Source organism: Saccoglossus kowalevskii, chromosome 2 (genome assembly GCF_978046115.1).
Source record: "Saccoglossus kowalevskii chromosome 2, keSacKowa6.1, whole genome shotgun sequence".
Classification (NCBI taxonomy): domain Eukaryota; kingdom Metazoa; phylum Hemichordata; class Enteropneusta; family Harrimaniidae; genus Saccoglossus; species Saccoglossus kowalevskii.
The window spans coordinates 30368841-30384544 of NC_140642.1; the positions used below are offsets into that span (position 1 = coordinate 30368841).

General features: G+C 34.0%; 1 protein-coding gene across 1 annotated transcript in view; it reads right to left on the bottom strand.

Moving 5' to 3' along the window:
- LOC100328999 (ryanodine receptor) overlaps positions 1-15704 on the bottom strand; it is a 145568-nt gene that overhangs the window by 56207 nt on the left and 73657 nt on the right. Inside the window, exons 53-78 of the mRNA XM_085494156.1 lie at positions 15029-15153; positions 14716-14864; positions 14327-14537; positions 14039-14171; positions 13474-13713; positions 13022-13241; positions 11514-11770; positions 10737-10909; positions 10344-10564; positions 10003-10093; positions 9269-9409; positions 9007-9170; positions 8805-8883; positions 8218-8307; positions 7406-7543; positions 7140-7169; positions 6729-6806; positions 6412-6487; positions 6187-6310; positions 5830-5862; positions 3808-3941; positions 3491-3543; positions 3273-3400; positions 3124-3173; positions 2794-2854; positions 32-273 (exon numbers count right to left, since the gene is read on the bottom strand). Coding sequence (XP_085350282.1) covers positions 32-273; positions 2794-2854; positions 3124-3173; positions 3273-3400; positions 3491-3543; positions 3808-3941; positions 5830-5862; positions 6187-6310; positions 6412-6487; positions 6729-6806; positions 7140-7169; positions 7406-7543; positions 8218-8307; positions 8805-8883; positions 9007-9170; positions 9269-9409; positions 10003-10093; positions 10344-10564; positions 10737-10909; positions 11514-11770; positions 13022-13241; positions 13474-13713; positions 14039-14171; positions 14327-14537; positions 14716-14864; positions 15029-15153 — 3441 coding nt within the window. The remainder of the gene's footprint in view (positions 1-31; positions 274-2793; positions 2855-3123; positions 3174-3272; positions 3401-3490; positions 3544-3807; positions 3942-5829; positions 5863-6186; positions 6311-6411; positions 6488-6728; positions 6807-7139; positions 7170-7405; positions 7544-8217; positions 8308-8804; positions 8884-9006; positions 9171-9268; positions 9410-10002; positions 10094-10343; positions 10565-10736; positions 10910-11513; positions 11771-13021; positions 13242-13473; positions 13714-14038; positions 14172-14326; positions 14538-14715; positions 14865-15028; positions 15154-15704) is intronic.

Here is a 15704-nt window from a genome sequence, read left to right on the forward strand (position 1 = left end):
TGTACACCTGAAATAATTGAACAACACTTACAGATTATATCCTCTCCAAAGCTGTACTTTCCAAAATGATGAAAGACTGTTGTGAGCACAGGCAGCAATACACATGGAACATAATTTAGAGCATGGCCATGTTTAACTTGTACTGTCTTAACATGACTGAATCTACCAGTGTTCTTGACATTCTCCAAAGTCATTGATAGGTCATCCGCTGCATTGCTGAAGAATGGTGATATGGCCATCTTAACTATATCAGGATTATGTTTGATAACAGATCTATAAATCAAAAGAATACATGAAGTTAAATAATATATCAGAAGAATACTGGCATAGTATATATAAAGGCAGGATGGTGATTATAATGATGCAATCTGCCTGAATGTATACTTTGCATCATTATCAAGATAACCTTATTATTATATTACATCTTTTATTTGTAATAACAGCCAAAAATGCCAATGAAAAACATTTGTGCCGATTGAAATTTGTGAGTTCTTTGACAGAATTCTACTTCCATAATAACTTGGTACGTGCAAAAATGTACGTTTCAATGATGGTGACTTACCGTAATTTACCCAATATAAAAGGAAATTTTAACATTGGAATGAGTGCAGAAACATTTTGGAACAAATGCAGACTTGACTTTTCACAGAATGATAAATTATATTGATTTCAATGTATAACAAGCTACAGTGGCCCCTCGCTAAGTCGCGGGTGTTGGGATCCAAGCAAAAACCGCGACTTATCGAGGGCCGCGACTTACCGAGGGACGTCGTGAAAGAGGGAGGTCGTGCATTGAAAAACATATAAAAAGCACATATAAACCCTCGGTTTAGTTAATTGATGTATCATCACATGTGTCAGGCAGTATTCGAATAAAATCATGATTATGTTTGCTGTAAACATTGCGTTGATTATTTTGTTTGTGTCTGATATTATGTGGGCCGCTTGCTGTTGCTTGCGACTTCGACGGTAACAGCTTCCAACATAAACCAGTTTCATCGCAATTATAAACATGTTCGTCAAAATAACCACCTTCATAGATAATTTCTCTCAGTTTTTCGGGAAAAGTTCCGACAGCGTCAATGTTCCCAGATCGAGCTTCGCCTTGGATTGAGACTGCGTGTGTCGATAGCGTGTCTTCTTTGCCATCGCAAGAACCACCCTGAACTGGCCTCAAATTCAAAGTCGTCATATCTGAGTTGTATGCTTTGCATTGGGTGATGGGACCAGATAGTGGAGTTCCGGGAGACCGTTCTTAAAGAAACGTAAACAGCTTTATCGGTGTCATCATTGTCGGACACTTTCGCTTGTTTTTCTGTTCAGTCCCGCCTCTTGGTCAACTTTGAAAACAAATTTACTTTTCATTTTTTACCCACCCACGAATAGTGGGCTCAACCACGTGCAACCCTTAACTTGGTTTGACACGGTCGATCGCCGTGAGTTTATGGCGTACGAACAGGCTGTATAGCTTTCGCTTTGACATGCTGCTCAATTGAGAAATAGAGATCAGAATTCTATGAATTCAACTCATTGTAGCGAGTTTTTGTAGAGGTATACCAAAATGGGACCGGCCAAGAAGTACGTACGGTCACTACTCGACACCCCTGTTGACACCTTGAGTAAGGCCGCCGTCACCCATTGCATCTCAGCAATTGACGGACAGTGGGTGTTAAGTTGTCTCTTTAACGGTTAGTTAAAAACACTATGCCACGAAACATTAGTCTTTGTACTTCAAAATTGCTGTCAAAACACAATAGAAATTTTGGGAGCCATCCAAGTACCCGCGACTTAGCCGAATCGCGACTTACCGAGGCGCGACTTAGCGAGGGGCCACTGTATTAAGAATGTCACAGCCCTCTCTGTTCTTGTACAATACCGGTAATACATGAGAAATAAAATGTCAGCATTTATAAATTATGCTTTCTTCTGCATGTACCGGTTCTACACTGAATTAATGTCTGGAACTGCCAGACAATTTAACATGCATTAGTCTTTAATGTTTATGTTGGCAAAATGTAAAACATGTATCACAGTTCAAAATTATAGTGCATTGTGGGATAAATATGTCAGATTACGAGAGCAGAAATGCTTTATGATAGGCAGAGTTGTATTTTGATTCGGTCATAACTACCCTACAATAAACTATGATTTGCAACTGCAATATGGTCTATGACCACCAGTCAACCATCTTGGATTGTATTCTAACACAAATTAAGTTTTTTAGTTAAAATATGGCCACCTGTCGGCCATTTTGTAGCTGAAAAAAGAAAATTCTGGAGCATATGTATACCAACATGTATCAACAACTATGTACCAAGTTTAGGAAAAATCAGTAAATGAGAGCAAACAAATAAAGTTCACGAGCAGCGATTCCCATGAATCAGAAATAACCATACACAATTTGCTGGGTTGACTTTAAACTTGAAGGATTCACTCAAAGAAAATAACAAGTCTTTCCAAATCAACTGTGTATTGGGACTCATTGAAGAGATGCCCATAGCTCTTAGTTCACTTTTGCAGAAAGTAGGAGTAGGATACCTTTAATGGGTTAATTGTATATGTAGTTTTTGTTGGTGTAAATAATATATTGTGAATAATTTTAAATTTGGAATTCCTTTATTTTAGTTTCTGATCTTATTTTCATCATAAGTCTGTACAGGTGTTTGCATATAATCTTTGTGATTTCGCATCTACATTTACCACACCATCAAATGGAATCCTCAAAAACATGCTCGGCTCTAGAGAATGCAAATTAGAATCAGAGTAACAGAAGAACAGGTTTTCTTTACTTACCCAGCATCTAGGCTTTGTGCTAACATTTGCAAACAATCTACAACACATCCAAGATCTCTTCCTACAAACAACACAATTCAAATGTTTTCATTCAGTTTTACAGTTTGTAAATATTTTATTTTACCTAGAATTTATGTTCAAGTGTGAACAAGAGAAAGTGCTTAATTGTGACATCAATGACTCTGAACGTTTCAATGTTGAAAAGGGCAATGCGAAGGTTTGAATGAGTGCTGATACATTTTGGGATGAGTGCTGATGCAGAACAACAAATTCCAATTAATGTTTTCGATGTTGGATGTTCAGTAATATCTTCTATTGTCAAACACTTACCAAACATATTGATCTTCTGTCGCACTAAGGCAGATAACTTGCAAAACAGACTGAAATTAAAAAAATTTCAATATTCATAAAACAGTAATAATAATGACTGAGACATATACATCCCCTAAATGATAACCAAAGTAAGAGTGAGTTTTTACCTTGCAACCATATCTTTTTCTCTATGTGCAGCAACACCACAGCCACTTGATGCTTGTGGTGCATTGGGCATGGTAACATAGTATGTACTATGAGATTTGAAGTAATTCTCAATCAGTGGTAGAATAATCTGGAAATGAAAATGATGTAAAATTTTGTAATTCTATTCTAGTAGTGTTAAATCAAATGCTAACATTAATGAAGGATTGTTGTGTCTAACCTTAGCAAAGAATTTATAGCCTTTTTCTTCTTTTCTGCGAACTTCTTTTGGCACTGTAACCAAGAGATAAGTTAAAAAATATATTATTGTAACCCATTTGTATACATAAATGTGATAGTTTATGAAACTCATCATACTGCAGTTTGGTAGGGAGATGAGGTCATACACCTGTGATTAACTTGTAATGACTGAGTAATCAAAAATTGTGAAATTAAATAACCTGAGTTTCACAAAACTGCTCAACTTTGGTAGTATGCCACCTTATTGACTTAAGTTGATAATTTTTGCATCCATGTAGTATTTGATATAGGACTTACAATCACGGCGTATTGGTTTCATAGCGTGTGCTTTGTCCACATAATGCAGTAACTTTTCAACAAGGTTGAAGGAGAATCTTCTTTCCATAGCGGCACTGGCGCTGCTAACTTGAGGACCTAAAGGTTGCTTTCCTCTGCAAAAAATAAATAAATCAGTAAATCAGTAAGACACCAGGAGACAACAGTGACATTTAATGCATCACTCGACACAAAAATAATTAAAAATTAATAATTAAAAACACAGTGCACCAATTAAAACCTTGCCCTTGTTCACAGATATACCAGGTACTGTTCAGGAGGAATAAACTGAAAGGTGTAATAGCAGTTATGAATTAACAAGGTGACAATGATAGCCAGCTTTGGGGACAAATATATTGAGCTGGGTCTTGTGGAATTTATTGAGCTGGTTTTGTCCTGTATTGAATGATAATATAGCAAAGGGTATACGCAAACATAATTTCAGCCATACTATCTAAGCAACATTTGGTGGTGGTGGTGGTGGGGTATGGGCTAATATTAAAGAAAGAAGACTCACACTTTACATGCACGTTGCTATAGAAACATTCATTTTTGCACAGTGAGTTATTGCAACACAAATACTTACAGAGTGCTAATATTGAATTTTTCCAAGACAGACCAAATGTGATTTCCTGTTTTTATTAGTTTAAAACAGACTGCCAACTTGTGTGCTATTAAGAACTCAATGTATATGTTTAGAAGTCAAAATCATCTTATCTCTGTTGTGTTATATGTTTTTTTTCAGAGAATTATAAACTAAAACTTTTTCTATTTTGTTAAGAAAAGATATTTCAGATTGAAAGTTATTTGCATGGTTACTTTCGTTCTATTGAAAATGCAAAATCCAAGATACATGTCAATTTTCCTAGCACCCAAATAGAAATGTATAATTTTTCTAAGCAATGGTAATGAAGAATTATCTTATCAGCTGACTGTTTTCACAAAATGAAAAGTCAATCTTGATACATAAAAAAAATAATACATGAAAAAACATGCATTTCCCTATTGACGACAAAACCACACACTTTGATAATCACTATCGAACATTTCAGGTGAGAAAATCAGTGTTTTTTTTGGTAATAAAAACAGTGCAAAAAAGCAAGGTAAACTGCAAATCTGCAAGACGTGAGAAAGTAACATTCACATTGCAAAATAATACATAGGAAATGGTGGTGGGTACACTCACTTTCCACAGGACTAAAATTATTAACTACCATTTTCTATATATTATATTTATCGGTCCTAGAAACGTTCACCGATTTTAAAATTTACATTGCAAAGACATAAATATACTAGAGCTAGAAGGATTAAGGTAAATTAAAATTAAATCAGTGCAAGAAAAGGCAAAGTGTGAAATATGCAATAAACTAGTAATAGAGGTGATGTAAATGTCGCGAGTTGTGTTGGTTACTTCACCTATATAATTGTATCTTTGAATTGGAGGAAGCTCTTATCTATAAATCAGCACGATTTCATGATTCCCGGTACAAGATATACAAAACAATATAATCTGCATCCATTTTATTCATTGTGTTGACAGCTATATGTGTTACCAGGTAATAATTAAATGGAAATAGTGAAATGAAAGTCATTGATTCAACCCTCTTACAAATGACAAATCTGAAAATAAAATATTGATACTTAATTTCAAAAACAAAAATCACCGAAACTTGAATTAACTTGACTGTTTTTATAATTCCAGTAAGGTCTGGTGATTTTTAAAGAAGCCATCATACACATAAACATTTGACAGCAGAACTTGATGATGCAGAAGATATTACAAAATTGAGTGATCTGGAAGATTTTGTATTTGTAGTTTTAAGACAAGACACGACTAAAGAAATTTATACCGGTACCATAATATCTATTTTTAAACTACAATAACCAAACACAGCAGAAGTATTTAAAAACCATACAAGGTAAGTTATGAACAACAACCATATCAGTATAAATAAAAGTTAGTATTAACAAAATTGGTGCATGATCAAGGCCACGATTGTTTACCTTTCCTCTTGCGCCTGTATCTGCTCTTCCGGACTAAAACGGAAATATCACAAACACAAATTGGCAAATGAGATACATATACACTAGGATACAGCCAAGTACATGATGTGTGCAAAAAAAAAAAGTATACACGTAGGAGAAAAATATGACAAGACAATACATGCTTGGAAGATATCACAATGAAATGAAGATGATGTTGTTATGGTAACGCATTCCAAGGATACAATTAAGGAAATTGAAATGAGGATGACTCTTGATAGATATATTTTTGTTGTATGATTTTGAAGTCATTTTATATAGAAGCTCTCAATAAGGAAATTTGATGTGATGGTTGGTATGTAATTATTAGTGACTTACCTTTGAAGTTTGAAGCCATTCACCTGTAAGAATTTCAATAAAGCCTGGGCAGTGTCTCTATCAGTCTTTTTTTCTTTATCAGTTAGCATATCATAAGGCACCATCTGGGGATGTACACCACCACCTTTAGAAATGCAACAAGAGGAGATAACTGAATGTAGCATATTCCAAGATATTGTGATGGTGGTGCGGGATAGACAAATAAATTGTAAAACGATTCCTTACCGATGTTTTCAATTTCCTGTTTTGTTCTTTTGGCCCAGATATCATGAGCATTCTCAGCAAGTCGTTCTGCCATATTCTGATGAAAACAATTTTGGATAAATCTAATTTATGTATGTTTTCAGTTACTGTATTGCAAAGTCATACAGTAGTCCAACATACAATAAATGCATGCTTTAGGTTTATGTGCATTTTCTACCAATGATGCATTTTCAATTGAGGAAATATTTCTTCAAGAAACATGACAGTTATATGTTTTTGCAACATTGACATCAGCAAAGCATTCTGATTTTAAATGACATGTGTAAAAATATAAATACCTGCATCTCTTTAGTAAGAGTAATATTTGACATATCAATTGGCCTAGGGTTGTAACCATGTGGAGAGTCTTGCGCTCCCTGACAATCAATAAAAAATAATTAATAACTGTTCTCATAAAAAATTTACTACATAGAACACCAACATCCTGTGAAAAAAATTATTAACAATATTAAAAAATGTGCAAGTTACAAAGCACCACAGTATCACAATATATTACAGCAGCCCAGCAAACACTGGAAAAACACCATTATAAACAGATACAAGATTAAAACAGCACAAACACAGAGATTAGTTTGTAGCGCAAGTCACATGGATTACAGGTCAGACTGCAAAGTAGTAGTATGAGGTAGGAATCAAATGATACATAGAAAATGAAGGAAGGTTATCATGGCAGAGGAGGATCGACTCACCTCGATTGTTTGCCAATCAGGGCTTTGTGGCTAGGAGTAAATGAATGGAGTAGTCAGTTAAAACAAGACGGGTTGAGACAAGTTACCTACCACATTACGTTGATGTATTATAACCATCTAAAAACATTGGTAAACAAGGATCATACTGCTGGTAGAGTCCAGGGAAGCATGCAGGCAGATGGGGAGATGTTGGAAGAAATGTACGGTAATGATACAACACTGATACAACACAAAGAAATTACTACAGGAAGCATCAGATCACATACCAAACTTGATTTGGACAGTCTTCTTTGTCGATGTGCTGGTGCATGTTGGTCCAACATTTTACCCCGCTCGATGTTCCACTGCCATGCTAAGATTGCTTTCAGGCTCTCTCGGATTGATTCTCTGTACTTTTCTTTCTCCTATTGACAAGTGAAATGAGGGAGACAGCAAAGCAAAATGAACCAAAAAGAACTACCATCTAGTTGAATGAACATAAGGAATAAAGATAAAGAGACGGGGGTTGGATGAAGGGGAGCAGGCAAATTATGAAGATAAAAAAATGAGTGATGCATTTCACTTTTTTAATCCAAATTATTTGAAAATATCATATTTAAACAAAAATACCAGCATACAGTTTGTCATGCAAACAAGAAAGATACTTTTAAACTCTTAAAACATAAATTCAGGTCTATTCCTTAAAGAAGCATATAATAGTACTGTTAAGTATTAAACTCACCTGTGAATTAAGCCAACTTTTGAACAAGCATTTGATACCAGTTTAATTGAAACCTGTCTTTTGAACAAGCATTCAATACCAAATTTAAATTTAAACCCACCTTATGAACAAGCATTCAATACCAATTTAAATTTAAACCCACCTTATGAACAAGCATTCAATACCAAATTTAAATTTAAACCCACCTTATGAACAAGCATTCAATACGAAATTTAAATCTAAACTCACCTTTCAAACAAGCATTTGTTAGCACGTTTAAAACTGAACTCACGTTAGGAACAAGCATTTGGTATCAAATTTAAATATAAACCCACTTTTGGAACAAGCATTCAATACCTCCTTTAAAACTAAACCCACCTTTGGAACAAGCATTCGATATGGTTTCAACATGGGAGTGACTTTCGACGCAGTATTAGCAACATCACTGTGTGACCAACCACTCTCAAACTGCAATGAAAGTGAACATTTATTTACCTAGTACTACATTATAAACTTAAAAATGTCACCCAATCCAAAGATTACACCACCTAATATTTTAGCAGATAATTTAATTTAAGATTTCAATTGTTCGCCATCAAGTCTAGTTTTGCAAAGTTGCAAGAAATCTTGCTAACTAACTGTTCAAATAATTCTCAGAACCGCTGTAACATCTCGCACGACTTTCAACAGGTCATTGTTGAAGGTGGGCTATTAGTCAAGCACCAGCGCTAAGTCGTACAAGTCTGGTATATCAGTTACTCATAAAACACCACATATAAGTGCTGAAATATTACGTGATTAAATGATTAACACTTATTTTTAAAAACAGGAAACACTGTACTAACACCATATAGAACAAACTCAATATCATCTAAAAAAAATTTGTATTTGTAGAAAAAATAATTAAAAAGCATGCCCTTTTCCTAATTAATTGTTAATAATTAATTGTTGAAATATACACATACCTTTTCATGAGACCAGGCATCATGAGAATGTTCAGCAAATCTTTCTCCAAACGCCAACATGTCTTCACTTAGCATAACTCTGAATATGAACAAATAATGAGTCAACCTCAACATTATGTAGTAAAAGTGAAATAAAATAATTTACGGGTACTTGTACAGGCGAATAAACCTAAATTCATTTGTGGTCCTACTTTATACTAACCCTGATGTGTCAATGGGTCGTGGTTGGTAAATACCATCAATATCGTAACAAGATTCCTTGATATATGTATCATCATAGAATTGATACGCATAGTCAGGTGACAAGGCTGTGCCAATAGCACACAAGCATGGTAATGCTTTGTTGAACAGTTCAGGCTCATAATTCTGTAAAAAAAAAGAATAAAATCACATATTTAGTAATTTTATGCACCTTAATCGCATTCCATTCTTAAGATAAATATCACTTGCTACATCTCACTTACTCTATCAGCTAATGCATCAAATAATCCTGTAAACAGCATCATAGTGAGTCGTTTCTCCTCTTCATTGGCAGCACCGTATGTTCCCCATCCTCCATAACTACCATAATAACTCTTACACCTCTCATAGTGTAGTGTTAGCACCTAGTAAAAAAACAATAATCAGTGAGAATAAGATTACAGTAAATGCAGTGTGAATACAATTCAGTGTAAACTGTAAACCTGTCATCAGTAAACCCAAATCTTCTGTCAACTGAACTGTGATGAATACAATCCAGTGTGAACATTTGATCCAGTGTTAACCAAAACACTGTAAACTCAAATCCTATTTAAGCTCAACCATGAATAAAGTCAGTCTTATGTAAACCAAATCCTGTGTGAACTAAACACAGTGTAAACAAGATCCTGTGTGAACTAAGCTCTGTAAAACCAAATCCTGTGTAAACCAAACCCAGAGTAAACCATACACTGTGTTAACTCTCTGAAAATCAAAAACTCTGTAAACCAAATCCATTGTAAATCAAACTGCGCAAATCCTTACCAAACCTTGTGTAAACTCAACCTTTTGCAAATTAAAAGTAATTTCCAGACCTATATACAAATTTCAGCTCATCAACAGTTTTCATAATTTCATTCCAAGACCCAGGTATCCAGCATTGTTCTGTCTTAATATAGAAATATCAATCATTGGAAATAAAAGTACATGTATCATTGGCAATGATTGCAAAAAATGTTACCTTGAGAGCAACTTCAGCATGTTCAGCCAGCAGTGGTACATCTATGACCATCTTGCGTAATAATTTTGTCATCATTGATGGGCGTAATTTCCTGGTACAATGAGAAGAAAAAATCATCATTATTATAAATCAATGAAATAAATTAATAACAAGTTTTAATTTTTTGTAAACAATGTATTGCATGGTCCTCTATTGGACACAAAGTAATCTGGTCATAATACTGCTCTCAGGTTGTTTTTGATGATAAGTGTAATGAGAACAGATTTGTATTCCCTGCAATACATCTAAAGAACAGATCATATACAAAGTTGTGCTGATTATTCGCTTATACTGAAACTTACATGATAAGAGCAGATAAGAAGTCACCAACAGCTTCACGTTGTCCTCTTGTTAATGACCTTAGCTGTGACATTCTATGCACCCCATGTAACGTAGCATCTAACAATGTACTGTGATCATCAGCATTCTCAAACATCTCAGCATTTCTTGTTAATAACGGCAGAACTGAATTACACAGGTAGCGATTCAATGCCAATGCCATGTCATGGTCATGAGTGTTGGGCTGTTTAAAAAAATAAATCAAACTAAATAAGTTAACTTGAATTGATTCATCACACATAATCTAATTCAGACAGACACAAAACATTTGAATAAATATTGCTTGTAAAAAACAATATTTTAGAAATCAATGCTTTATTCATAGGAATCCTCCTAGTCAGTTTGCTGAGACTCACCGTATCCATGGCAGTAGCAGCTCTAAGATCTGGTAAGAAAGCTACTTCGAGCATTGAATAGAACATCAGCTTATCACTAATGGCGTAGACCCGATCTAAAAATAGCACCATTGCTTCCTTGTGGCTGGGTGTCAAGCCTCGCAGATCTGCACCTAATGGTTTACCAGCAGAATCTAAAATCAAGTGAATAACACACATTTAGGGATTAGCAGGTTAATCCAATTCCACTTCAAACTCAGCATGTTGCCATAGAAATGGCCATTAGTTAATTAGATAGTATATATTATTATCAATATCCTCAAGAAACAAAATTCAAAATAATCTTATATTAAAATGTTGTATTTTATTTTGAAATAATAAAGACTTCAATGGATTGTTAAAAAATTTAAACGAATGATGGAAATGAAACAACTTTCTATGAACAACTTGTGAGTTGATGTGATGAGATTGATATCTGAAATAAATAAACAGATGAATAAACAGATGAATAAACAGATAAATAAATAAATAAACAGATAAACAAATAAATAAATAATTAAATAAATAAATAAATAAATAAATAAATAAATAAATAAATAAATAAATAAATAAATAAATAAATAAATAAATAAATAAATAAATAAATAAATAAATAAATAAATAAATAAATAAATAAATGATGTCAGTATTTTCAAATTAGTTTAGTGACACAGCTTTGATCGCAAGTTAGCATTATGAGAAATCATTTAAATTCATTGCACTTGCAAGGTTATCACCACATCTGAGAATAATTATTACCATCTTTCTTTTCATAGACTTTATTTGGTGTTGGTAATAGGAACTTCAAACTCAGCACTCCTCGTAAGTCACTTAAAGGAACCAAACTTCTTAATATGGCTCTAATACGATATGGTTCTGTTTTGCCTTGATTTAAAGCTTGCTGATCTGGAGCACATCGTCCAAGTAAATCAATCAATGCAGAGTAAAATGTTAAAATAGCGCCACCAATATCCACCTCATCCTCGTCATCTTCTTCTTCCTTAGCATCGGAGAGTCTAAAAACAATAGTTGATTTACATAATGTTGTAAAATATTAAATATTATTTTTAATGCAAGATACAATTTTGAGAAAAAAATCACTGCTGAAATGTAAGATCATTGTTGAAATAACAACACTGTTTTTTTATTAGAAAATACACATGTATGGTGTTCCTAAACAAGCAGCCTATCGGCTGAGATAGCTCCGCTGTTAGAAATGCACATTTCAATTAAAGAACTGAAGACATCATCAGAAAATGAACAATATGTATAGTATCAAAGCAATCGGACTTACAGTTTTTAACAAGAAGTCGAAAATATCACTTTCTACCAAAAATGACTAAAATATTCACCAAAATTAGAGAATTGAAGATATAATCACGAAATGAACAAATCTGAGAAAGGTCTACATGTAGTATCTATATATGTAATATCAAAGCAATTGAACTTTTGGTTTTTAACAAGAAGTCGAAAATATCACTTTTTACCAAATATGACAAAAATATTCACCAAAATTATAGAATCCAAGATATCATCACGAAATGAACAAATCTGAGAAAGGTCTACATGTAGTATCTAAATATGTAATATCAAAGCAATTGAACTATTGGTTTTTAACAAGAAGTCGAAAATATCACTTTTTACCAAAAATTACAAAAATATTCACGAAAATTAGAGAATTAAAGATATCATTACAAAATGAACAAATCTGAGAGAGGTCCACATGTAGTACCTATATATGCAATATCAAAGCAATTGCACTCGCGGTTTTTAACAAGAAGTCGAAAATATCACTTTTTACCAAAAATGTCAAAAATATTCACCAAAATTAGAGAATTAAAGATATCATTACAAAATGAACAAATCTGAGAGAGGTCCACATGTAGTACCTATATATGTAATATCAAAGCAATTGCACTTGTGGTTTTTAACAAGAAGTCGAAAATATCACTTTTTACCAAAAATGACAAAAATATTCACCAAAATTAGAGAATTGAAGATATCAACATGAAATGAACAAACCTAAGAGAGGTCTACCCAAGGTACATATACACCAAGTATCAAAGCATTCAGGCTTGTAGTTTTCAAGAAGAAGTCGAAAAAGTAAAACATTGACACGGACGACGGACGACGACGGACAATCACTCATATGTTAAGCTCCGCTCGACAAAGTCGACAGCGGAGCTAAAAAGATGACTGATAATTGAATAATGTACTCTTGAAAAGTTGAAAAGACACAAAGCAACCTTACAAAAACACAAACTTACTGTGGTGATAGATGACCTTCTGTGTCACCACCTTCTTCTTTGATCACTAACATAGGACCAGAACCCATACCCCGTTCATCTTCCATCGCTGACATAAGTACTGCATCTTGCATCGCTAATAATAAGCCTTTCCCTTCGCCACGTAGTGCTGGACCTAAACATTCTGGATGACGAATTAACAACCTTACTACAAGATTGGCATTCTCATTTACTGTCTCACCTGAAATTTAAAAACATTTAGGAAAATATTCAATGCTTGAATGACAGAGCCAATACTGAATTGGAGGAGAAAGATATTTGAGTGATATGGTCAACAATAGCTATATTTGTAAATTTCTGAATCTTCAATCATAAATTTAATCAACAGATCTGAATTGTTTCTTATTCTACCAAGCACTAAGAAATCTTAAATTTCCTTTATTCTTACATAGAAGAAAAAAAAACAGACTTACCATTCACCCAGACTGCTTGTTTCAAGAAATCAATATATCTTTCACCATCGACAGGATCCCATCCGATATCAGGTTTGCCACATGCCATCATTCTTAAATTGTTTTGTATACCACAGGTTGATAGGTAAGATATGATCTTCTCTAAGTGCTCTTCTCGTAAAGCCAATGCAAGTTCATTATTATCCATCAATGATGCGGCAGCTACATCCAATGGACATGAACCTCTGAGTGATGGATAAGCTGTAGACAAATTAAACAGTTGTAATGAATTCTTTTGCCATATTTACAATATATTTGATATATTCTAGTTGAAATTTCTCAAGATTAAATACCGACACTATTGAAGTATCTGGTTTTTGAGATCAAATGCCAAAGAATGAGAAGGGCCAAATTATTACAAGTCAGAAAAAAATATACATCTCCATTATAATAGCAAACAACAACATGCTCCAGGATGTTACAGTGAACGTTTCAAAAATATGACTCAAAGCATTTTCTTCAGTATTACTGTTGATTGTAGTGACAAATGCAGCAACAGTAACATTCCACAGTTGGTAATACTCACACAACCCCATATAACCATGGTCCAAGAGGTAGGCAAGATGTTCAAACATTGCTTTCTGATTATGTCGGCTTGTACGACAAAAGTAACACAGGAATCTACAACAACCAGACACCAATTCTCGGGAAAATGTCTCCTTGATTAAAAAAAAAATTGTATAATACCAATTTTATTATAGCTATTAAAATAATGTTAAAGTGTACATAATTTATCTACAAAGTAACAATGTTCATTGCCAATATAATAATGGTAAGATTTATCTCAGTTTGATGATTCATTTGTAATACCTACCTTATGTGTCTGGACAGCCATAGATGGTATAGCTAAGCTGGCTGAACTTTTATTGCCACCCAATTCTAAAGCTGTGGAAGCAGCCTGGATACTACTCTGCTGCTGGCTTTTACCGAGTACATTAACCATTACATTCATAACAGTTTCATGGACATTCAACGCTCTCATTAAATCTGGATGCTGGTAGAATCCCTTGTTATCCGTGAGCTCCCTGGTGAAAACAACATACATGTACCAGACATCAAAACAAAGAATGTACTTTCCATTGATATTAGACTGAATACTTTGGATGCAATTACCCTCAACATTAACTAGCACCAATATATGTCAGCCCATTTTACAACCTTTGTGATTTGTTCATTTCTGATCTACCGATAACCACTGCTTACCAGAGATGTTTTATCAGTGTTGTTTCTTCTAGATCACCCATCTGTACACTTAATAGTGACCTGATCTGCCCCAATGAAGCAATGAACCGCACAATATCAAGACGTCCCTCTGCACTTACAACGTAGGTCTTTGTCAATGCACGGCACAACTGCAACAAAATGAACCTGCAATTAATACTTAATTCCAATTTGTTTGGTATACATGACAAATTTAAAGTATACTACATCTACCATGTATATAACAATCATGAAGTATTTGAAAGAAGAACATGAAAGAAAGAAGAACATAAAAATAGTTAAAGTGAGATGGTACCTCTCCAATACCATCATACTGGCGATGCAGGAGAAGGAACATTTCTCTGACAAGACTAGAATCCTCCATTTGAACCTCTTCAGCCCACTTCACCATGGTAGCAGATATGATGGAGGACAGAGAATCTGAAAACAGCACAAATATTAATATATTATAAACAACTATAGACTGTATTTGCTTCATTAGAAATGCATCTTCAATAGAACCAACAGTTGCATTTTTTGTATACAGGATTATTAAATATGACTTCTTATTACCATAGACATACACATCTCTGTGTTACTAATAGAGAAAATGCTGCATTTGTAAGCACATGCATGTTCAGCATGCCCAAGTAAAGTAACATATACATTTGTATGACAGCTGTATGCACATACTGGTTCTTGTTCAGATGCCCAAGATGGTAAGATATACATTTCTACAATGGACCTTTGTCTTCAATTAGCCAATAAGCATTTGATAATGGTTGTGGTATTACATGTACATGCAGTAACCTTGTGGTGGGCATGGTATATATTTGCACTGTGTGTGTCTACTCAACAATAGTGCTTAAGGTAGAGATGCAGTTTATTTGTGAATTTCAATCAAAAATAGTTTTTTTCGTTTTTTATATAGATTTTTATCTAAAGAACATTCTGTGAAAATTTGACCAATGAATTCTTATTGGAACACCATT